This window comes from Elgaria multicarinata, chromosome 1 (assembly GCF_023053635.1).
Source record: "Elgaria multicarinata webbii isolate HBS135686 ecotype San Diego chromosome 1, rElgMul1.1.pri, whole genome shotgun sequence".
Lineage (NCBI taxonomy): Eukaryota > Metazoa > Chordata > Lepidosauria > Squamata > Anguidae > Elgaria > Elgaria multicarinata.
This window is the reverse complement of record NC_086171.1, coordinates 139,633,570-139,659,026: the sequence shown is the minus strand read 5'-3', so window position 1 is coordinate 139,659,026 and position 25,457 is coordinate 139,633,570. Positions and strand designations below refer to the sequence as shown.

The following is a 25,457-nucleotide window of genomic DNA, read 5'->3' as shown; positions in this document are numbered from 1 at the left end:
TAGAAAAGGCATTTGTACTACTGTTCAAATTGTCTACCTAACTATTTTTAATGAACCAAGAATATCTCAATCTGGATATTCCTTCCAAGCAAGCTGAATTTGGCAATCTGAAAAATTAAAATGAATTGGACTATGTGTGTTTTGTCTTTGTTTGAGTGATGAGCCATGAAACATACTTCTGACTTCCCATCCATGGGAAACGTTTGTCTTTTAGTCTAAAAGAATCAAATTATTTTTAGATATTTGCTTTGATTATTAGAAAGTGAAGATGCTCCCAGCTGGAGCATATTTTCAGACCTCCACTAAGAATTAGTTAAATATTGAATATGGTTTGAGGTGCTTTCAGTTTTGGTTTGTCCTTCTGAAAAAATTGAAGTTTACTTTCATTTCTTTCTGGGTAGGGGTGGGTGGGAGAGTGCTTGAGGCAATTTTCTGACTTCATATTTCCTACTTCAAATCTGTGTTCTCTATTTCTCCTGGCTGCTGGTCGATCTGATGATCACCAGTGTGATGTAAATGCATGTCAGTCAATGGACTGAACAGCATCTCACTTAAGACTTAAATTTACCATACCTGTTCTTTTAACTAAGAGGCTGTGCCATCAATGATTCATCTCCTTGTATGTGAAGTACCATGTTCCATGGGCTGGTGTAATTCGTCTGAAACAGACATTGATGAGTGTAGGGTTTTTTTATGAGACACTGCTTTGTCGTTCTTATCAGTAATTATATTTCAGAATCTAAGGCAACTTTACTACTGACTTTAAGTTGGAATTTTACTCTAGGTTTTGTGCATGTGTAATAGGTGAAGAGAAAACATGCCATTTTCCATTGAAACAATTGGACGGACACACACACACAATTATTTTGAGGGAAAGCATTTAATTAGTCATTATGTATATTTTAATTAATGGAAGCAAAGTTCCTCTACTTATGTTTCATTTACGTTCTGCTTTTGTCAGTGTAAGATATTTCAGAAGTGCACAGAATAAAATGTTCCAGAGAAATTCTTTGTTGTTAAAATAAATCACAACTGATATGCAGTGACCGTTGCTGGCTTCTGCTTGTTTTGTGATGGCAATTGTGGAAGTGAGGACAAACATTCCAAATTCTTGAACTGTTATGCAATATGCTTCCATATATTTGCCTATCCTTAAAACTGATATGCAGAGATATAGTGACTGCAAAAATGTCCAATAATTTTCTTTTAATTTAAATATACATATTCTGTGTTTTGTCAAGTTACATCAAGGCAGTTACTAGTCCATTCAACTTCTAAATACAACAAACTATTTTAAAAATCAAATGACAGTTCAAATATAAGCAACCATTAAAGTATCCATCACAGCAATATCAGTAAAGTGTTGCCTAAAAAGGATGGCTTTACAATCTTTCTAAAAGCCTGGAAATATGAGCTCTGGTAGAGCTCATATTTTAAGCTTTACAGTATACAATAGCTATGAAGCCTCTTGGAAATGCATCCTTTAAAAAGTGTAATATATGACTCAAAAGCTAATAGTTAATCAATGCAAATGTTATGGTGTACTGTGATAAGAGTAGTGCAAAGTCCACGTTTTAGGTAGCAATATTCTTAAAATGTAAGGAACTCTGCGAAGGCCCACATGGTTTTAACTAATTGTCCAAGAACATGAGCTGGACTTTGATTCACAGTCAGGACAAGAACATGATTCATTAGCCATATACAATTTAATTCAGAGTGATTGCGATCTATATTGGAGCTGCTCAAGTATTTGTAATCAGCCCTTTTGTTAAAATTACCTAAGTATAGTGGCCATGTTTACAGTAGCTTGAACGTCTTGGAGATTTTATCAGGTATATGGTGGAATAAAGAGAGAGTGCGGCACAAAACGATTGAGGAAAATGACTAATAAGGAATAATGCTGTTTTTCTTGGGTCATCCCAGCTGTGTTTAGTCATTGTTTAATTGGTAATAGCAATTAGCATAAACACTGTTTATGCTGACATTGTCAAGACTTCCTCAATTTTTAAATAGGGGTTTGGTTTGTGTGCCCGTTCAAAATATTTGAAATTATCTAGGATTTTCTTCTAGAGAGAGCCATGAGAATGGTCACACCCTTACACAAGGGAAATAAATGTGTTATTATATACAGGCACAGTTTTTTCTTAATATTAGAGGCAAGTTGTTTTGTCCTATTGGTATTGTTGGGTGTTTGTGGCTATGTGCAGTGAATTGTGTTCATTGTAGTGAATAAAAGGAAAACATTAAATATTCAAATTCTGTGTTCTCCCCAACGCTCTTCCTGAGTAGGGACAGAGGGAAGGACCAAGTCCCTTACAGGTATCTTTAATTTTAACAATCTCCCTTCAGTGTTTCCAATTTCATGAGAAAAAAATGGTAGTTTTCCAGAATGTATTGGCTTCTGGAAGAAAATAATACCTAGTTCTTGAAAACAGGAGTTTATGTTTATTGACAACCATGATCATCTGTTTGAAGACCATTTTCCAAACAGGCAGTTGGTGGAGTGGGTTTATATAAATCTGCACGCATAGGCCACTATGAATAATGCTATAAAGTGTGCTGAATATGTTGAATGGCATGGCATGAGAAGATCTTCTAGCTTAAGGCAGAAGCATGGCAAGCGTCTATTGTGGGGAGGGGATGGCAATTATTGTGGGGCATACAGAGCTCAAGGCCTAATTGTACTTCAGATCTACAGAAACCAAGGTGGTTATACAGAGGCTAGTTTGATCCATCGGTTAGTATAATCAACTATGGGCCTGTTCAGAAGACACCTTAAATCTTGCTGGTTAAGGCTTTTGGTTAAGAAGCAAGGTTTAAAGTGTCTTGTGCGATGCACTTTGCTAAACCCTGTTCACTTACTAACCACAGCTGAACCATCTGTAGCAGGGTTAGCAGCTCTAACCGTGGCTTAAAGTGTTGTGTGCGACAGCATGACTTGTGGTTAGTGCTAACCCCAGAGAACCACTGTTTCGCTAACCACAGAGCCTGAAGTGTCATGTCTGAACAGGCCGTATGGGTTTCAAAAATATGTGCTAGGGACCTGCTTTTTGTATTTTCCCCCCCATGACAGAGAATATTGAGAATGGATTACTTTGATACTGCTGGAGCTTGGACAGTTTAGGATGGACACAAAATGTGGAGGCCATTAACAAGAAGCAGTGGGTCTCAGATATATCAAAGCACATTAAGCACTGAGAAATGCCTCCTAATTGTAACAAATATTGGACAATAGAACATGGTGCCTATAGAATTGAGCAATCCTGTTTTCTAGAAGATTTTAGAAATAGTAAATGACCTTTCAACAGGTATGATTGAGTTTCAATAACATTTTCCTGTTGCAGAGGACTGGAGCAGATTTGGGAGGGAGCTTTTAAATTCTATGGAATTAAGAGATGGGAGGTTTTGGCCACGCATTCGAAAATTCTGCATGAAGAGTAAAATTAAAGCTGCAATCCTTATACTCACTTGCCTGGGAATACATCTCATTGAGCTCAACAAGTCTTCTGAGTAGACATGTACAGGATTGCAGCTTAAGTAACTCACATCCAGCATATTTTTCAGCTTATGCTACTTCCCCATGTGTCTCCTATTTGCTAAAGATTATTCTATATATGTGGGATGTGCCCAGAGAAATGTGGCACAGAATTATTTCATTAATTTGTCTGTCCTTTTTTTGTATTTGGTTTTGGGTTCTTGTGGTGGTTATTGCATATGATTTTGATAATAAAAAAGATGTGTCCACCATTTCTATGTCTATGATCTTTTTTTACATTGTAATGTTTGTGTTTTGGTTAATGAACAGCTACTTGATTTTCATTTGGAATTTGTGTTTTCATTGTTTTTCTTTTACATTTCTTTTGCTCATGGGTTTCAGAAGATGATGCTTATGTTGACAAACTGCTCACGTTTGAAAGGCACTGTGAAACTCCTGCAGGTACTGTACTAGCAGAGTGGTTTCAGGAAATCTGGATTAAAAAACCAAGACATTGTCATCTGAATGCCTCCTTCACTGCCACTCTCACCACCATGAATGACAAGTGCATACAAATACATACTTAATATCTAACGGAGGAACTAAAGTCACAAACTCAAATGCAGCATATTGCATGGCAGTTTCCCAATGACAAGAGTTTGGGAGAGGTGACATACCATTGACTCGTGATTCTATATATATATATATGGAATAACATAACTATTCAAGAGCCACTCCGGACAAAATATGTATTTATTTCACATACCCAGTTCTTCCTCCAAAGAGCTCAAAACAACTTTCATTTATAGTTTCCAAGAGGTTTCCAGGGATGTGCTTAAGTTCAGCAATACGATTTCATCATGTATTTCCATTTTTTTCTTTTGTTCCCTGGATCTTTTTTTAAAGTGTTAGTCAAAGTAACTGGGAATTTTTAGGAGAGGTAGAAATCTAGTTTTAAACTCTTAGTTTCTTACTTGGTTTTACTTAGAATTTTATAAATCCCAATTTTTATTAATCCCAATTTAGCACTACTAGAGAAAACTCTTGACTAGATATTAATGCCACCCTGAGAAGTCCACACATATTGAAGATCCATGAAAACATATTATCAGAATTACAATGCATGTCTGCTTTGAGAAGAATGCATGCGAGCTCCAGAAACATCACCAGGTTTTCCCTTTTATCAGCCTTTTCTTCAACACAGGCGCATCATGTAATCTTATTCAAGGCTACATTTTCAAATGTCTTCATACTCAGGATTACAACAGTGTCTTTAAAATGGGGATGCAGCGAACTCCACCCAAAGCTAGAGTAACTAAAACACACTAACCTATATTGCAGCAACAGAAAACTTCTACCACACACACATACCCAGACAGCTATTCAGTGGGCAAAAATTATCTTCATCTAGGATTCCATAGCTTGCTTTTTTGCTTTCTGTTTCCCAAAACAAAACAAGAACATTGTTTTAAAATCCCCACCACTGCTCCTTGCACGTTAACGGCTTGCAGCGCCTCTTCTTCCCCTGTAGCGAGATTAATGACCTGCTTCTGTGACTCACACTTATGTCCTTCTCTCTCCCTCTCCTTAACCTTTCCCATCCCGCTTCAACTCCTGGCCATACAGAGAATGAACAGCCTTCCCTCGTCTGGTTTGACAGAGGAAAGTTTTATTTGACTTTTGAAGGTAAGTAGTACATAGCATACTGGGTTGGAACATTAATCTCCCCTTTGCTCTTACTATTTAATAGAAGCCCTTTGGTTTCCTACAAACAAACAAACCCATTCTACCCTTCTGTATGGAAATGCTATGGCTACTTAGATGACATGACAAGTTCATTAAGTTTGAAATTTGGTTTGTACAACAGTGTCCCTTCAATTGTTCCATTTTTTTTAACTTAAAGGGAAAAGGGGGAAACTATTAAAATATTATAGCCTTAAAAAATCTTCAGGAGTTACTGATTACCAAGGAACTTGACTCTGTCAACCAGGGCTTTTTGTATACACTTTGCAAGCAATTTTTACACATTATAGTAGCTACACAATTTTCTATTGGCCTATATTGCCTTTTTGTAGAGATTTCCTTGCCATCTTATTCTAGACCTTGAAAATCCCTATACATTTAATAAATAGCATATTTCAGAGAAATATGAAAAAAATACGTTTGTTCCCCCAGATTCTATTTTAATGCTTGGATCATGTATCAGCACCTTATTCGGGGAGCAGGGGATGTTTAAAGATAGTATTATCATCTAAATGTCGGTCATTTAATAAAGGTAAATTACTCCTCTGCTACTTTAGTGTTGTCCAATTAGCCTCTTCATTTTAATTTATTTGTGACCTTTTCCAGCTTTGCTATCATGGAGATTTAAAGTTTACCTATAATAAAGATTTGATTTCATGATCCAATTTCTTTCCATTATAATTGTCTGCTGGAGGAGGGATGGTTTGGCATAAACTAAAATTGTGTTTGGAATGTTAAGGTGTGAGATTTGGGAGGTGGGGAGGGGGAAGAGAATATTACTGATATGAGTTGTTTAAACTACATCATCCCCTAATTACCTTATATGTTTTGGAAGCATGTACTAGTTCAGCAGTTGTTGCATTCTGTCTTACTTCTTTGCAATGTTGCACAAAATCTTGGGGCGAGTTAAACTATAGGATTCATCCAGAGTTCAGTGGACACAGGTCCACTCATGAAACAGAGTGCCCTCAGGTCTCATCTCCCCCCTCCCTGCAGCTCCCCTGATCCAAATAGTTGGAGAGTCTCCTAGACAGCATGGAAGGTGGTGCAGGAGCTGAAGGAGAATCAGCAAAATATTCCTGTAATTCTACTGTGCTTCCTTATCCTTGTAATTGTATTATTATACGTTGAAATGGGGGAACAAGAACATGTGAAATATACTTAATTTACTATGGAATAATTTCACGTATCTGTTACCTCTAATTCACCACTTGCAATGAATTCAGAAGGGAAATTAAGCATGGCAGGATTAATGAGGTGACCTGAAAAGTTGCTGTCAGAAATTGATAGTCCTGATGAAAATTAACAAGCTAAGTTTGATGGTTTCAGGAATGGAACATTTCTCTTTCTCTCTTAGACTAGGCAGAGTAAGTAGTAACAACAACAACAACAACAACATGCATCTTTCTAGCCAGTCAGCCTCTATCTAATCTTATCAGGTTCTAATACATCATTTGATTGACCATACGTGTACATTTCTCCCAGCAACTAACCACTCAAGCCTATCAATACTCCAACTGGGTCATAGGTTTGCCACATCCACTAACACACCCATCCCTCCCATGGCCTCATGCCTGGCCTAACTTAGAAATCCTCACAATACAGCTGTTTGGGGGAGTTTCGAAGGGTGCATCCTCCCAAGACAGGTGAATTGGCAAATTGTTAAATATGGTGGAAGGTTCCCTTTGTGCCCTCACTACAGTAGATCTGCATGTGAAAATTTGTTTCCATGTGTGGATTGGAGCTTTTGTGAGTGTTTCAGAAAGTTTTGCAAATGCTTAAGAGTGCTCACACAGCGTCCACCGCTGCCTCCCACTTTTCCTGCTCCAATGCTCAGAAACCGGCTTTGGCGCAGGGGAAGGTGGTGGCAGCAGCAGGCAATCTCAGATCCTCATACATCTTTTCCTGCTGGCGACTGGAACTATAGCTCTCAGGTGGAAACTGGTGCTATTCATGTCATAGTCACCAAGAAGAAGGCCTGTGCAAGAACCCGTTCTCAAAAGTTCACAAAACCATTATTTCCTCCTGATGACTTGCCTCTGGGCTCTTCTCTCTTATGTTCCTTACCTTCTAGGATCTCCTGCTACACTTTCTAGTCCTTAACCTCCCAGACACACTGCTCTTTGCATAAGGCCCGGGTGGGATTTTAATTCCAACCAGTAATATGTACATACTTACAACAACCTCTTCCCACAGAAGCTGAGTTGAATGAATGTATTTTATTACGGTCATTGACCAATACCAACAGTACATTTAACAAACACTCTATACAAAATACGTTAACACATTAAATCTACCAACATCTAGAGAGTCAGAGTTCATAACAGTTACATCAACAAATCCGTCTAAAATCACAGAGTACACTCAGGGGCTAAAAAGGTACAGCATGCTATTGCAATTGCACAAAATTTAGCTACTTTATTGGTAATATAAGGAATCTTATCCGAGAGTAATAAGGAAATATAAAATTTTGCAGTTCTACCCAGATATTTATATAAAATAGGTAGAATAAGATCATTCCGAAGATCCCGATAAAAAGAACAGTATAAAAGTACATGACTTACCATTTCAACATCCCCGTTATTACAGGGGCATAGATGGTCTTGGAATGGTATTCCCTGGAATCTCCCCTCCAAAAACTTGGAGGGCAGAACATCGAATCTGGCCAAAGTAAAAGCTTTTCTATAATTACGGTAAGTCAGATAGGTCAGATAAGCACTTGACTCAAAGGTCTTATTTCTTAAGGGACTGGCATAAGACAATGAGCTGACATGCTCTTGCAATACAATATCCCAGATTCTCTGTTTGACAGCTGCCTTGGCATTTGAATAGCCTAAAGCTATTAAAGCATTGGGAGAAAATCCCAATAGAGATAACTCCTTACCCAAATACTTTTTCCATTTCGATTGAAAGGAGTCCAACAGTATCAAAGGAGCCAGCCCAACTGGTAAGAATGTAAGTTTCAACCAATAATTTATCATATGCAATTTGGTACGGTCTTCAATGGGAATTAGACCAGCCTCTAGCCGCTGTGTGCCTCCTCCAGTATCAGAGGCAGTAAGCCTATATACACCAGTTGCTGGGGAACATGGGTGGGAGGGTGCTTTTGCACTGTGTCCTGCTTATGGGCCCCTGGTTGACAGCTGGTTGGCCACTAGACTGCTCCCTTCTCTAATTGATCGAAGAACATACATAGGGAGTGGGGAAGAAGGGAAATAGACTGTTAAGCTTTATGTGGATTAGGGACGGATAAATCATTCTATTTCCATTCTGTGTCAGTTTTGCATGCATTCATTCATAAACCCATTCCATCCTATTTCAGTATCAATCTGCTTTTTTTTTTTAACTGAGCAAAAATTTGCATTATGTTTGAAGATATTTTTTCACAAAATACACATACTCAGAGACACGTACCCTCTTACTATTCCACAAGTTCCGGAGCAGAATTATGGCATTAATCTGAATTGAAAACAGATTCCTTCTGGGTCTTAGTCCTGGACTGTTCACCACCACGCTGTCCTGGATAGTAAATTAACATGCTTGTGAGGGCAGGAAGAGCCGTAGTTCCTGAAAAGTGCTTGCTTCTGTTCTATACTGGCCACCATCTGCTGAATGCAAGGAACAAGATTGTCGTGTTTCTCAGAAAACTCCTGCTTTCGATGGGAGGCAAATGATGAAGGCTGCTAGGTAATCCACAAAGCTTTTATTAAGCAACAAACAACTCTTCTACCTGAGGAGATTCTAATCTCTTGGAAACTTCCCCCTAGGCAAACTATGCAAACTAAGCGAGATATTGTCCAACCAAGGAGAACAGGAAGCCTTTTCCCAAACACCCATAACTTCAGAGAGCCTGGTGTGGAGGCAGGTTCTGGCGCAATCCTAGTCAGACTGACTTTCTCATGCCTTCCTTCCACTCTGTGCATTTTAGCTTCCGGCGGACCCTAGTGTAGGATTTGGCCTTGAGGAGATAAGCTCTGGAGAGGGCTGACTCCCAGCTGGAGTATCGCCCATGAGAGCTTCCTCCCCCACTGGTACAGGCTGGCTGGTGTCTGGCGCCGCCACCTCTATTTCCGAATCTGATTCTGATTGATTACCTGAAACACCTTCTCTCAAAACACGGGCAGTAGGGTTAGACATGACAAAGATTTGTCCTGAAGCACCAAAGTCATATGCCTTAAAGTCAGGAGTATTGAATCTCTTTCAGCATAAATGGATACTGTTGTTTTATACTGTGGTTTTTATATTTTTGATGGTTTTAAATTTTGTATACTTTTTAACGTTCATTGTTTTTAACTTTTGTAAACCACCCAGAGAGCTTCAACAATGGGGCGGAATATAAATTTAATAAATAAAGCCTGGATTCCATTTTGGAGAGGTTTTTGGGCACTGCATTCCAGTGGTGAGCGGGGGCCAAAAGCAAAAGGGTGGGACCAAAATACAAATAAACACCAGCACAATTTTAGCTTAAAGCTTTTACAGCTAGTTAGCCAAGCATTTCAACCTTTTTGAATGGGGAAAAACTGCCCCAAAGCTGAGAAACCACCACGTGATTAGTGGACAGGGGAAGGGAGGGGCTGAGGGAAAGGGGGCTTGGTCATACAGGGAACCTCAGAGGGCCAGATTGGGACCCCAGGCCAGCTGGATTAGACCCGTGGGCCTGAGGTTCTGCACCTCTGGTAAAGGAAGTAAGATTCTAAGGGAGGGTGTGGTCCCCAGTCCCTTAAAAGAGGCTGTGGTGGGACCACTATTAAGGTGATAGACAAGAGACAGGCTATGGTGCTACTGGAAAATATAAAATCTTTAATAGTTCTTTTTGTGTCAAAGGCTCAACGTTTCTGATTTTAACAAAATCCTTCTTCAGGAGCTGACGCTAGACACAGGCTGCTAAGTTGAAAAATCTTCCTGGATATTTAGTACAACATTCTTTGAAAACTGACGCTAGACACAGGCTGCTTTAAAACAACCTGTTCTTGCATGTTAGCAAATCTTAGGCTTGTCTTTCTCCAAGACGTTCTTTGAACGAACTGCGTTGCGCCGAAGAGTTCTTTCTCGTGATGACAAGTCATCAGTTTTTCTCGTGATGATGAGTCATCTAGCGTCAGTTTGCAAAGAATGTTGTACTAAATATCCAGGAAGGTTTTTCAACTTAGCAGCCTGTGTCTAGTGTCAGCTCCTGAAGAAGGATTTTGTTAAAATCAGAAATGTCGAGCCTTTGACACAAAAAGAACTATTAAAGATTTTATATTTTCCAATAGCACCAGAGCCTGTCTCTTGTCTATCACCTGTCCAGTGGTGCTTTTGGTCCTTATAGGCCCATTTCTAATATTACCTAAATAGAAGGAAGCGGTGGTTGGAAATACTACAAACAAAGTTGGGGTAAACACCCTCCAACCACAAGCAAGAAAAACAAATAGTCGCAAAAACTGTTTAAATAAATGTATATATCTTGTTCTCATTGGCAAGTTACGTTACACTGCCCCAATTCTATTTCACAAATCTGTAAGTAAACACACACACACACACACACACACACATATAAGTGGCGTGTACCATATGCGTAAATAATGCTAACAATAAAGTACATTGAAACCAATTATACAATGTTTGGTTATCATTCAGTAACAAAAACAGTTTTGTAACATGAGACAATTCAATAACAACAGTTTTGCAGTGTGTAATCATTCAATAAGAAAACAATTTTGCAGCGTGAAAAATTCAATGACAACAGGAGTCCAGTACGTTAACCTGTTTTGCCAGGGACTGCTTCCTCGGGAACACACTTATTTGAGACAATTAGCCAAGGCCTTTCATACAGTCTCCCATTATATAAAATCTCCGATATTTTTCTGGCCAAAAGATTCAAGGCTACTGCATACATTACTAATATGCCATTCTTGGATAAGGTAACTGGTGGCTGTTTAGTGCAAGCACTTTGAGATGATGTGGGTTATCTGGATGCATTTCAGTGTAGCATCAAGCCTTGTTTGCAGGAGTCAGTGACCTTTGCTGGATGATAGACAGTGAGGATGTGATGCCGTTGATCTTCCTAGATGGCTTGGCAGCCCTTGATATCACTGGTCATGATGATCTTTTGCATTGCCTTGCAGAACATGGAACTGCAAGTACAACTTCATGGTGGTAACATTCAAACTTATCAGGAAGGATGAAAAGAAGTGGTGCCGGCAGACACTTGTTCTGTTCTTTTGGAATTGTTTCGAGGGTTGATACAGGGTTCAGTCTTGCCCGACATACTGATTAATATTTACATTAAGCCACAGGGAGGGCATGTTGTCATGCTGATGGCACCCAGTTATTATCCATTGAAAAGAAGCCACTCTAGTGTGGAGGAATTTGTTGGTTGTGATTAGAGAGCTTCATCCCACATACCTGTTTCCCTCGAATTATCCCCTACAGTGCTAAGCTGTCAGCGTTGTTGTTTTGCTACTGGGCGGCAAGATCCTTTGCATACCAGGAAATGGGTTTAAGAGGGGAAATGTAAAAAAATCATTAAAAATCAACGGATGACCCAATCCGATTCAAATTTGGCATGCTTAAAGCTCTCCTTAATATCTATTACTGTGCCAATTTTGATGTCTTTATCTTTAAAGCTTACGCAGATGTAAGCATTTGTTTAATTTTTCTTCAAATCCTGCTCCTGCGCCCCAGTGGCTGCTCAGATGATACGCTCAAAAACTAGTAGCAAAATACGGTGAGTCTTTTGCCTTTATAGCACAATTAAAGCAGGATGCATGGGAGTACTTCACAATAAAAGCAGATTATAAACTGAAAAACTTCGGAGTCCCTTGCATGCAGTTCACAGTGATTGCACAGTATAACACTGGTGTGATAAAGCTCTCAGTCACTTTGCAAAATGCAGCGTATTGGGAGAGAATTTTGTTATAAATGAGATGAGACTGGTTTTGTTTAATTTAAAGAAACGACAATGGAAGGCAGTCAGCAATGGGGTATTATTATTATTATTATTATTATTATTATTATTATTATTAATTATTTATTTATATAGCATCATCAGTGTACATGGTGCTGTACAGAGTAAAACAGTAAATAGCAATACCCTGCCGCATAGGCTTACAATCTAATAAAATCATAGTAAAACAATGAGGGGAAGAGAATGCAAACAGGCACAGGGTAGGGTAAGCAGGCACAGGGTAGGGTAAAACTAACAGTATAAAGTCCGCACAACATCAAGTTTTAAAAGCTTTAGGAAAAAGAAAAGTTTTTAGTTGAGCTTTAAAAGCTGTGATTTGAGTAGTTCTCAAATGTTCTGGAAGAGCGTTCCAGGCGTAAGGGGCAGCAGAAGGTATGAGCTCCAACCTTCTTCTTTCTATATATATACCAAAAAAACCTACTGCTCTTGCAGTCTCTGGCCTAATTTTCACCAAGCAGGATATTGCACTATGAAAGTGGTATCAAAGTGGTATATAAGAAGCAGGAGCCACACTTTATAGTGGTATTGAAGTGCACTGACAACTTTTGGGGCCCATTGACACATTCTGTATGCCACTCTCATAGTGCTATACCCTACTTGGTGTGGCTTCTGCCTTTTATATACCGCTTTCATACCACTTTCATAGTGCTATATCCTGCTTGGTGTAGATTAGGCCGTCATCCTAAATCGTCATTAGTCTGACATTCTTCTACTCTCTGCTACCCGTTAACGTTCCTTTTCTACCTAACGAGTCTTTTGTCAAGCCTCAAAATGGGCATTGCTATTTGCTACTGTGTTTTGTATGTCTTATACTGGTGCTTAATAAATACTAATATTTGACAACTCCCCTTTTTGCCACAGGGGGCATAGCAGTCCAAATGGCAATCTATAATCTCCAGATACATTTTGTGATATTTTATTTGTTATTCAGTTTTTATTCCCCCATTTCAGTATTCCCTGCCTCCTAGGCCTCTTGGTTTGTATCTTGGCTGTAAATCACATCACTAACTGATATTACACCTGAAACCTTTGCAGAAATTCCACCTTGTACAAATTTGTTGCTCTCTCCTTATGAGGTAGAATCTTATGCCATGAAGACATTAATATGATAGTTTCTCTTGAAAAGTTGCTTCCCTTTTAGTGTAGATGCATTAATTGACAGGTTTTCTATGGGCCTAAAATATTTGCTTCCTACTTCTTCTTTCATCCCTGATTTCTTCACCATTAGATAGGATGGTCACCATCCCTAGACTTAATTCAATTTGAATTTGTCAGTCGGCACTGCTTGCTTAGAGAACCTGTGATCAAACTGATTGCTTTGTGAATAAGAAGGCTGGTATTTGCTATCGTTTGAAGCTTATTGTAGAAGTTGGGTCTTCGAGCACTTGTATAAAACAATGGTAAAAGGATGCTTAGGTCATCAATGAGAGCCTTGGCTCTCACTTGCCAATTCAGAAAACTAGCACCTATGACAACTGACTAAAGTTTTATACTACGAAGAAAAGTTCAGTCACTCCATGTTTAATCTTCTTGGTACATGTTGAAATCATCATTGTTCTCATTTTGTTTTTTTTTCTTTGTGCACTACTCAAAGAGTATTGATCAAAACTTTGATTAAAAGTTTAAAGTCCCTCTTGTTGTGAATACAAATTTATTTCATAACTTATAACAACTAAACAGACAATTTTATATTAATTGGTAATTTTAATTGCATGATTATCACTTCATAATTATTGGAAACCTGAAGCAATTAATTTTACTTGGCCATATGTGGATTTATCTTGCCCATTTTTGCATTTTGTTAAGTCAGAGTGTCTGGAATTTTTAATGGTTCAATCTATCTCAGTTTGGCCATAAGCAATACAAACCTATAAATGTCAAACAATAAAATCTCAAGGTCATAAAACATCAGTGTCTTAAAGTTGTTTTTATTTTCAGTCATTTACAGCGATAACAATCCTGTGATGTGCTGAATGTTGTTTTGATGAATGTACATGATCATCAAAATACATTTGAATGGTTGCATTTTATTAATTTTAATTTTTTTTAAAGATATTTGAGTTGTATAATCTTGACATTTGTGCATAACAATTAGCTTTTCGGTGTTAGTTCATCTTGATCAATATTCTTCATGTTCAAAGCACAGCTTGGAAGAGGACACATTGTACAGTTAAAGCTGTAATTGATGTACTTCATACAGATCTAAAAGGTCTGGCATTATCAGAGATGCAAGGAATATGTTGCAGGAAAGGATTTATGACTATAGGTTTTATTGCTTTATGCATTAGTTGCCACAGGGTCAAACTAGACATGATGGGCAATTCTGTGATTCTTTCTCCTTGGGTTTTAAAAAGCTTTCTTTTAAGTGAAAAACAGCTAAGTAACCATAGGAAGATGAATCTAAGAGCAGCGTAGAAATTGGCTAATTAACCTTTTCCCTTCCTCTTGCTTGCTAGCTCAACATCTTTCCATAGCTGCTTTTCTTCCTGGGAAGGGGAGATGCAGGGTCCTAGCTTGGAGGAGCAATTTTGAGTAAATGGTAGGGAAGAGTCAGGGTTAAGCAGCTTCTCTTTTTCATTGATTCCCAATTCCCCATTTCAGTCTCGCATGACAGCTACTCAGAAAAAAAGCAGTTGAGAATAAGGGCTTCTTTAGATTAAGGAGAAATCACATTTCCTTACCAGAGCTCTGCTTCCTGCTTCTCTTATGCAATTATAATGGGGCTACATTACACAGCCAGAGAGGGACGATATGGTCTAGAATGGAAAACTTCCCCTCCTCTCACTGCTCATAGCCCTGAATGGGATAGTGCCCTCTAGTGGGTTATTTGTAGCGCAACTTCCCCTGTACATGGTAAGAAATCCTGATTTATTTTAGCAGAATACAGTTTTAAAAAACAACAACACAGAATTACCAGGGGAAGGTGTGGGAGACATGCTGGAGGTTGCCGATGTCATCTAGAGGAGCCACAAACATCCATGAGTGACCAGTCACGAGCGTGCCTTATTTCACTTGCATGAAGAAATCCTAAGAATCATATTAGTACAATCATGTATAGTTTGGCTCTGCTTTGTTAAATCTATGATAGTTCTTCCTAAAGAACCTACAAAGTTGTAATTTTCCTCCATTCATTCATGCAAAAACAGCAATAGCAAAGGATATTTTGTGAGTGAGTAAGAGAAAGGGAGTATGGTTCGTTTAAGGACATTGATGAAATTAATGTTTATAATGATAGTGGCTGTATGTAGCTTACAAAATCTTTTAATGAGCTTACTCTGTCAGGGCAAGTGTTAGTACGAGAACAAGTCAGGGTGATCAAATGGATAAATATTGCCCTTGGATCTTCGAGATATGGGTTAGGATTGTTGCTTAGCAGTGAAAATTTACCAGTGATCTTGTTCACTTATGGCCTTGATTCTTCATCTGTAAAATGGGATAATGGGTACTATCCAATGTTAGTCCTATGTAGAGTAGGCCCATTGATTTGAATGAGATCGAAGTCATGACTAACTTGTCCCATTCATTTCAATGAGTCTACTCTACATAGGACTAACATTGGATAGTACCCTAAATCTGCAAAGCTGCCATTGAACTCCATGCAATGGGCCATGAATACGTTAGATTCCATACTTGAATTTCCTTACAAGAGCTAGAATCACATGGGCAGACTGCATGTGGATGCACATTCAGACATGCTTCTTCATTACAATACACATGTGGATGTAAAGCATCTAATGTGTGTCGCATTACCATCCAAATTCACAGGGGTAGGTTTGTCTTAGCCTGTAGCAATGTTGTGTGAGATTATAACTAGATAAGGATCATAAGCTGGATACATTCTTCTCTATGTTCAATGGAAATAATAATAATAATAATAATAATAATAATAATAATAATAATAATAATAATAAAATATTATTTCTAACTTGCCTCTCCATCCTGATTGAGACAGGGAACAAGAAGTATAAATACATAAAATATTAATCAAAACACAATATTTAAAACTTCCTAAAACATACTAAAAACATACTAAAAGCATCCTAAAATTCCACTGGATAGCCATATACATAAAGATTTAGACCACATTTTGGTTTAAAGACATAGTTGAATAACTTGACATGTTGACGAAGTTTATGTCAACATGCTTCCTTATGAAATATTTCTGTTACCTACTTAGAGTGGTGATGCTGAAGAATGAAGTACAGCAATAGGTGCTGGATGTATAACATGAGCAATAAGCAGTGACAACCCAACCACTGATGGGATGAGGAAACTAAGGCCGGATCTACACTATTGCTTTAAAGCGCTTTATAACAGTTTTGTAGCGCTTTAAAGCAGTTAAAGCGCTTTATAACTGTTATAAAGTGCTTTAAAGCAGTAGTGTAGATCCAGCCTAAGTTATACTTTGGCTGTTAATGTTAAAAAAAACCTTCAGTAACCAAATCAGTCACCAAAAAGAGAGAGAGCCAAATAGTTTGAAATATGAAGACTGTTTTCATTTGCTTATGCTAAATGATAGGAAAGGGTTAAGAGTGTAAGGCTATGCATATTTAGACAGAAAAAAGTCCTACAACTTCCACCATTCCCCTCCCAGTTTGGCTGGCTAGGGAATGCAGAGAGTTGTAGGATATTTTTTTCTGCCTAAATGTGCATAGCATTGCACCCTAAATTGCTGGTGCCACCACTCTCTTATTTCCAGATGACAGTGTTCCTGTTGAATGTCTGTAAAAAAGAGGAGACATTTGACAAAGTTAAACAAAGACTATAATTTTATGGAGGTAAAATAGGAGAAACTGCATCAAGCATTTCAAATTCATAAACTTCTTAAAATCATAATAAATTGGTGTCTCCAAAGTGAAAATACATCATTGCTGAAGATAGATCTCTGATAAAAGAGCCATGCTCCATTATGGTAATGAAGAAGCGCCGTTCTCCTGGAATGCATGAGCTACATATGCTGCTTTGAAGACAGGGGTTGTATCCAATGGTGTCCACCTGCCAGTGGGATCCACATCGCTTGTGAAATGGATTCCTCCTCCCCTTTGCTCTCCACCGCACACACTCCAAATCTTCTCTAGAAAATTGGGAGACCCCCCCAGAACAGAATTGGAAGGGGGGAAGGGAAGTTCCATTGTACAACTGGAAATCTGCTCGCAAGACACTGGACGGAGACAGAGATTTTTCTTCTAGTTTATTTTTCCCCCTTTCTCCTAATTTAGTGAATTGATTTTATATAATTTGCATACTGCTTTTCCATTGCCTAAATTGGCTCACATAAAACATAATAAAAAAATTAAAACATAAATTAAAACTTAAAATAAAACAATTAAAACTACAAAATAGCTCCTAAAGCAATGAGAGCCAATAAATGAACACAGCAATCGGCCTAATATCAACCAAAATAAATAGTTTTACCGTCCTTCTAAAAAGATGTAAGTGAAGTAACAGCTTTAACCTCCACACGGAGATAATTCTACAGCCTCAGGACCAATACATAAAGAGCCTGATCCTCACCATTCATGTTCTTATTTCAGGGAATAATGGCATATAATGGAGCAGGGACTTATTGAAATACAGGGAGAGGTTGCCTACATTTGTTCTGAGCTGTGAAAGGCTTTAGAAATATGTGTGTTCACAGCTAGCCAGTGCAGTTGACACAATGCTGGCTGAATATTCTCTCATCTTCCAGCATTCTGCACCAGCCTTAGCATCTTCAAGGGCAGTCCCATTTACAGTGCATTATGGTAGTCAATTGAAGAGGTTACAACATTGACAAGCATAGGGAAGGGCCACAGTGCAGAGGTATGGCACAAGTTTTACATTCAAAATGTCTTAGATTCAGTGCCTGGTATCTCCAGGTAAGTCTGGTTGTCTCTCTGAAACCCTGGAGAGCTGTTATTCATAAGTATAGATAATACTGACCTAAATGGACCAATTATTTATTTTATATATTTATTTAAGGATTTTTATGCCGCCATTCAGCCAAAAAAGGCTCTCACGGGGGCTTACAAAAGTATTTATTGACAGTCCCTGCCCACAGGCTTACAATCTAAAAGATATGACACAAAAGGAAAGGGGATTGGGAGGGGGGAGGAGGAGGAGAGGGGAAAGGAAAGCAAATTCAGGCACTACAATCTTAGTTTGTAAGTCAATGGCTTGACTTACCCTATTTCTTCGATTCTAAGATGCATTTTTCCCCCCATATAAACATCTCTAAAAATGGGGTGCGTCTTAGAATCGCAGATGTGTCTTAGGGTTTGTTTGTTTTTTTCTGTTGGTGGTACTGAAATTAGTGTGCGTCTTACTATCGATGGCGTCTTACAATCGAAGAAATACGGTAGTATAGGCAGTTGCCCAAGTTTCTAGCAAGGTGTCCACTAGCCAGAAAGTGTGGTAGCTATGCAACAAATGCAGCTGACAATGCACCCTGCTTTTTCAAGATTAAGGAGACTCCAAGAATACCACTATGCCATCTATTTGACCACAGCCACTACACACTGGTTTTGAACTGAGATGGCACCTAGAGAATGAAATAACCAAGGCTCCAGGTTCTTTCCCAGCAGCATAATTTAGATGTTAAGCATCATCAGTGGTTAACGCTCAGACCTTTGTAATCCCACATGCCAGATCCCAAGGAGCTAAACTACCATCCCCAATAAACACATTATCATTTGTAACAACAACAACAACAAAAAGGATGAAAACAATCACCAAACACCCGAAATAATTGTTCAAAAGGATTTAACCAAATAGCATCCATGGTCCATAGTATTAAAAACTGCTGAGATGTTCAAGGAGATCAGCATAGAGGTATTTCCCCTATAGATCTGAAGATGAATACCACCCACTAGAGTTACCAAGGTGCCCAAGTCCCGGCACCAGGCCTGGGCCCTAAGAGTGTGACACGAGGACCAACAGACGTGATGATCAGATTTCCTGGTGGTTTATTATTTTACTTTAAATGAGTTGTGGGAGAAGGGACGTCTTAATCCTTCCCCCATCCTAAACTAAACAACAAAAAAATTAAGCTGATACCTGTATTATACCTGACATTTTCCCCACTGCAGGTATGATAGCATCAGGGAAAGTGATTTAGGTCAGGGTAATAGCATAATCAAAGTTGAAGACCCTCATGGATGCTTTAAAGTAAGAAAAAGTTGAAAGATCCCATCATAGATATCCTGTGTCACATCTTTTTCAGCCCTAAAGCAGCACGTTTTTTAAACGTGACTACCTGGAGTATTTACTTAAAATTCCAAGTGTTTGATGTGTGTAAAGTATGCAGTCATACTTTACATACATTTATAATTAACAGAATTGTATTGGTTGTCTAATTATGAAAGTAAACAAAAATCCCTGAAATGCCAGGTTCAGCAGTTGATGAAAGATTTGACATGAAGCCTTTCTAAATGAGGCATTTATTATGCACTAGTGATTCCTCACTGAAAGTTGTTTGTGGATGCATTACATGATGTTGTCATCCTCCAGGGCCTCTCCCATAGTTTCCAACCATTTTCACATGTGGGGGGGGGGGGCAAGGGAGGGGTTATTGAGGAAAATATGGTATATACTGGAATGGTGGAATGAAACCCTACTGCAATTGGGCAATTCCTCTATACCACAGCACCACCTAGAAGTTATGTAATGGAACATAGAGAAAGGCAGAGGATCTAATCCTAATCTCACAAAGAATCCAGAAGCAGAAGCCTCGGTAAAGTGGTGGGTTAAAAGCATCATATAGAAAAGCCCATGGAGTATTCCAAGATCCCTGACAATCACCATATTTAAAATATTTAAACTTGGTTCAGTTCAAAATGTGTGTGTGTGCATGAATTTCATATTTGCAAAGCTACGCATAATGTAAATGATTGGTCATATTTTGCAGCTTTTATGCACGTAGATCCATGAATGGTATCATATGTTTTTCATCTCATTTGTTTGTGGTGGGCAATGCCATAAATGGTTTCTTCGAATTCTGGTATAGAAGCATCCCCTTTCTATCCTGTGCATATGGTTATCCTCTTGCTGCATACTTCCCTGCATAATTAATTTTCTTATGTTTTAATTTCCAAGATGAATTCAATGGATCCACATAACTTATTTTAAGATGCAAACACAGGGTAGTTTTTAATGAGTCGCCAGTGTTGCATAGTAATTTAATGCTTATGGAGAACCATATACATGAAGCAGATACCACATGCTGAACGAGTATCTTGCACACCATTGCAAAATCTAAATTGTGGCATCCATCTCAAATGACTTGCCAGAAAGAGGGAGCCATCACACAACTATAAATATTAGTACTTCTACCTAGAGTAATTTATATTAGACTTTCATGAGAAACCACAAGAATCTTAGAAAAGGGTCAGTTCACACAACCATTTAGTCTAGGAATGGGAAAGCTGGTCAAGTGCATCAAGATTGACTCAGGTTCATAGTGAAGCTATAATAATAATAATAATAACAACAACAATAATATATTTATTTATTTCTTACCCGCCTCTCCCTTTGGATCGAGGCGGGGAACAACATTAGAACAGGAATCAATACCTCTTAAAAATTCATGATTTAACATTCATCTGGATAGGCCTGCCAGAAAAGGCTAGTCTTTAAAGCTGCCTTAAAATCACACAGAGAGTTAATTTTACGAATCTCCTCCGGCAGGCCATTCCACAATCTGGGGGCGACAGAAGAAAAGGTCCTCTGGGAAACTGATGTCAGCCTAGTTTTAGCTGACTGAAGTAAGTTCACCCCAGAGGACCTGAGAGTGCGGGGCGGACTATATGGGAGAAGGCGATCCCGCAGGTAACCTGGACCCAAACCATTATGTCATTGATTCACTACACATCCAGCTAATACTTCACTTTTGGAAGATCTGTGGACTGAAAGGTAAACAAAGGGTGCTTCCAGACTTCAGATGAGCCTTTTGTCTGAAATAAACCTGCCTTATTCACAGAACTTCACAGGGAGCCCAAACAACATCATCTTCTATTTGTAACCCTTCCTTGTTTTCCCACTGCTTCTTCTGTCTTTTCTGAACCAGAAAAAAGTCCATTAAGGTGGAAAAGACTACTAATGGAAAAGTCCATTAAGGTGCACAATGCCTTTTGATTGGTAGTGACCTCTGAGTAGAAGCACCCAAGGTCCATAATGAAGCACACAGCTGCTTCTTTATGAGTCCAGCTCAGCCTATGCTGCCCACATCCATGACATGCTAAAGGATATATGAATTGACTTTTGGACTACATTTGAAAGTTAAGCTACGTTTTCAGAAAAACTATGTATAGCAATCATATGGGCATTGCATCAATTGAGGATACTTCCCCACATTTAACAAACACCCTCCCCCCCATATACACACTATTTCCTGCACATAAAAACAATGAGGTTTTGAAAATTCTGAATTGTTACTATCTCAGGAACACTGTTTAAATATAGTGTCCTTAACAGATAATTTTTAACCATTTGAAAAGAAGGAAATAAAAATACTTTGTTTCATTAATTCCCCCCCCCCATTATAATTGCTTGTATTTTGAAACCTGAAGCTATTATCAGCTTGAGCTTCCAGAATCCTTGAAGATATTGGTTGGATCTATATTGTTATTAGTATTGCATAAATACATATTTGGTCTCCTAGTTTGAGAATTAGGCTGCATTTCCAAAAGACCCATGAAAATCTCATTTCTTGCAATGTATTAATGGATCTTTTCAATGTTGAAAATAAATTGTTCCCTCATGACTGTGGGCATGAAAATAAATAGTTGCAAAAGAATAGCTTCAGAGCTATACAGCCCTCTGGGGCCAGTATTCCGTAAAAATTAAATTGCTCTTGTTTGTTAACTGCTGAATAGAACCTTATGATCCAAAGCTGTCTCAGAGGATGAAAGGAGGTAGAAAGTGTTGCAAACAAACGAATGAGTACAGTAGTAACAATGAAAAGTGGAAAAGTAATTAAACATTTGTCTAAGGAATTGTCTTTCAGAAGACTTTGTATTGGAAATGAGCCAAAATGGAGAGCCCCTTTTATGAAACAGTTCCCCTATGCACACCCTCAGAAAGTCCTCCTCCCACCGCCATTTTAGTGCTCATGCTGGATGAGGTCAAACCTAGCTATAGTCAGGCATGCCTTAGTTAGCTTAGTTTGGATTATTGCAATTCACTCTACCTTTGAAGAGTCTTCATAAACTGCAATTGGTCCACCATGGGGGAATACTGGTGGGCGTTCAGATATGGGGTCAAATTACACCTATCTTGCAAGGGCTGTACTGGTTACCAATTTGTTTCTGGACATATTTGAAATTTTTGCCAATGTCCACCTTAGTGACCACCTCCTCCCAAACCTACCTGCCTGTGAACCATGTTGACAGAGACCCCCTTCTCTATGTCAGAAATCTGGTGGAGGTTGGGTTGATGGGAACAAGAGAAAGATTTTCTCTGTGTCCACACTTGAATTGTGGAACCCTTTGCCCCAGAAGGCTAAGCTGGCTCCTTCTTTTATAGTGTTTTGCTAGATGGCAAAATCCTTTCTGTTTAGGCAAAAAAGATAGTTTTATCCGATAGATACATTTTTCCCAACACTTCTGTTTATCTTGTGTACTTGTCTCAGATTTCATTATACTGTGTATTTTGATGCTATTTTCTAGAATTTGATTGTATTCTGCATTTGGTTTTTTTATTGTTGTTAGCTGTCCTGAGTAGTGGATAAGCATTAGAAGGATGTGATGTAATTTTCTGTATAAGAATAAATAAAATTATAGATCCTGCATTGAACAGATGGTTCAACTAGATGACTTCTAAGACTCTTTCAGACTCTAAAATTTTATGAATTACTATGAAAGCCCTTCAAGGGCCTGTTCAGACAACACCCTAAGCCATGGTTAGGTTGCTAACCCTTTTCCAATGAGCTATATCATATTTTATGGTAAGGGTCTTGGGGCCTTGCTAGATGAGGTCTTAGTGCACTGTGAGGCCCGGTTTCCCTGCTGTGCGTCCAGATGATGCACAGGGGAATCCGGGGTCAGGCCGCGCTGAAACCTCCCTTAACGTGCCATAAGCGAATTCGCTTATGGCGCGCCTTTTCCGCAGCCCCGGCCTGAGGCCGGGGCTGTGGAACATCTAGCAAGGTCCGTGGCTTTTTGCGGCTACTTGCTCGGGAAAAGCCACGGACTGGGCACAGCGCTCAGACGAGCGCTGTGCCCATCGGGCCGGGGGGGAAGGCCGGACCCGGCAGGAGAGGGGGGGTTGAAGGCCGGGCACCGGCATGGCATCGGGGAGAGGGAGGGCGGGCACCGGCATGGCATCGGGGAGAGGGAGGGCGGGCACCGGCATGGCATCGGGGAGAGGGAGGGCGGGCACCGGCATGGCATCGGGGAGAGGGAGGGCGGGCACCGGCATGGCATCGGGGAGAGGGAGGGAGGGCACCGGCGTGGCATCGGCACCAGCATGGCATCGGGGAGAGGGAGGGCGGGCACCAGCGTGGCATCGGGGAGAGGGAGGGCGGGCACCGGCGTGGCATCGGGGAGAGGGAGGGAGGGCACTGGTGTGGCATCGGGGAGAGGGAGGGCGGGCACCGGCATGGCATCGGGGAGAGGGAGGGCGGGCACCGGCATGGCATCGGGGAGAGGGAGGGCGGGCACCGGCGTGGCATCGGGGAGAGGGAGGGAGGGCACCGGCATGGCATCGGGGAGAGGGAGGGCGGGCACCGGCATGGCATCGGGGAGAGGGCGGGCGGGCGGGGAAACAGTGGGCAGGGAGGCATCGGGGATGGCAGAGGGGATCAGGAGCGGGGGGGCTTAATTTTTTTAAAAAGGCACTTACCTTGTCTGGTGGCTTCGGGGCGCACATGGCCCCGTTAACAAAAAAAAATGGCTGACACTACAGGGCTTCCGGAGTCCCTGCGCGTCGTGCGTGTAGGAGGCGGGGCGGCGCACGCTAAAGGTAGCGCGCCGTTGCCCGTCTCCCTGCCGGCTTATCCGGCATGGTCTAGCAAGGCCCCTAGTCTCTGCACTGAAAACAACACAGTACAGGTATTTAAGTTCAGAATTGTTTTATATAAAAGCTGGAGTCCTTTTTTCACATGAGGTGTGAAATAAGACAATGAGCAATTTGTTGTTTCCATTATAGAACACTACTTGTTGTCATCTGTATATGATGGTTGCTATTTACCAATTTGCCCTAGAAAATGTTGATGAACTAGGGATGATGTACATTTGCTATCTAGGTCTGTCTAATAAAGAACTTAAATGTATATTATGAACTTTCAAGCATTAGGGGGAACAAGTAATTTTGTGATCTATTTTTTTATTCTACCTTATTTTAAATCACTGAATAGGTTTATGTTCTTTAATATCAGTGCAAAAAACAACTGGAACAGCTAGGCTTCCTCTGGTGTATTTATAGAAAAGCATCTCAAAAATATGTATGGTGTAATAGGGTTGAAGACTAAATCTAAAATAAAATATTCAGGAGCATCCCTAAATCAAGGATTTTTTCATAGTTCCATAGTCTCCCCAACCCCAAATAGTCAAGGAAGTGAATGTTTTGAGAGGTTGTCTAAGAGCAAAGGAAGCTTGCACTGTAATTCAAAATCCTCAAAGGGCTGGAGAGATTCCAGGTAAGGAAGGGAAGAAAAACTATATTAAAAACAGATTCTGCCCCAATAACTACCAGAATCAATCCCAAGAACCCTTTTATATTAGATTAATTGAGAAATAATTCTACCATGTCTGGTTTTGTATTCACATTCGATCAAATATAAAACAAACGTATGAAGCAGGAACAGTAAGAGTCTTCCGTTTTACTACCCTGATGGTCGCTAACTCATACTGTAATCTTGAGTCTGTGCCCCAAGTAGGTGGGCATACAGGCCTGGAGAGCCCTCCACAATATACTGATTGAAAGTTGGGGCAACAAGAAGGGGGAAAGAGAGATAGTCAATCCTCCACCTTCTTTTAGAGTCGAAATGTACAGAGAATGGACTGAGGGAGTAATCTCATTCCTGTGGGGTTTTATGGGTTTAGGAAGATGCAAGTCACACTTTCGAGGATGGTAGTCTCTCTTTGATATTTAAAGTATATTTAAAATCCTTATAAATTCAATCACATCTGTTTCATGGTGTTTGTTCAGTCCAAGTCTGAGCAGATACAGTAATCTAAAGCTGGAAGTGATTTTTTGGGGAACATCCCACAGGAATCTGTTAGCCACATTAAGAGACTGTGCCCTAAGAGATTTTAAATGAAGCAGCCCCGGCTCATTTGACTTGCTTGCCTCCTAGCTCCTATCAGAGTACTT

The 25,457-nt window shown here is 39.7% G+C and overlaps 1 protein-coding gene across 1 annotated transcript in view; it reads left to right on the top strand.

Moving 5' to 3' along the window:
* The window catches only part of SGIP1 (SH3GL interacting endocytic adaptor 1), a 141,191-nt gene that overhangs the window by 98,771 nt on the left and 16,963 nt on the right, over positions 1-25,457 (top strand). Inside the window, exons 18-19 of the mRNA XM_063137700.1 lie at positions 2,290-2,319; positions 5,102-5,161. Coding sequence (XP_062993770.1) covers positions 2,290-2,319; positions 5,102-5,161 — 90 coding nt within the window. The remainder of the gene's footprint in view (positions 1-2,289; positions 2,320-5,101; positions 5,162-25,457) is intronic.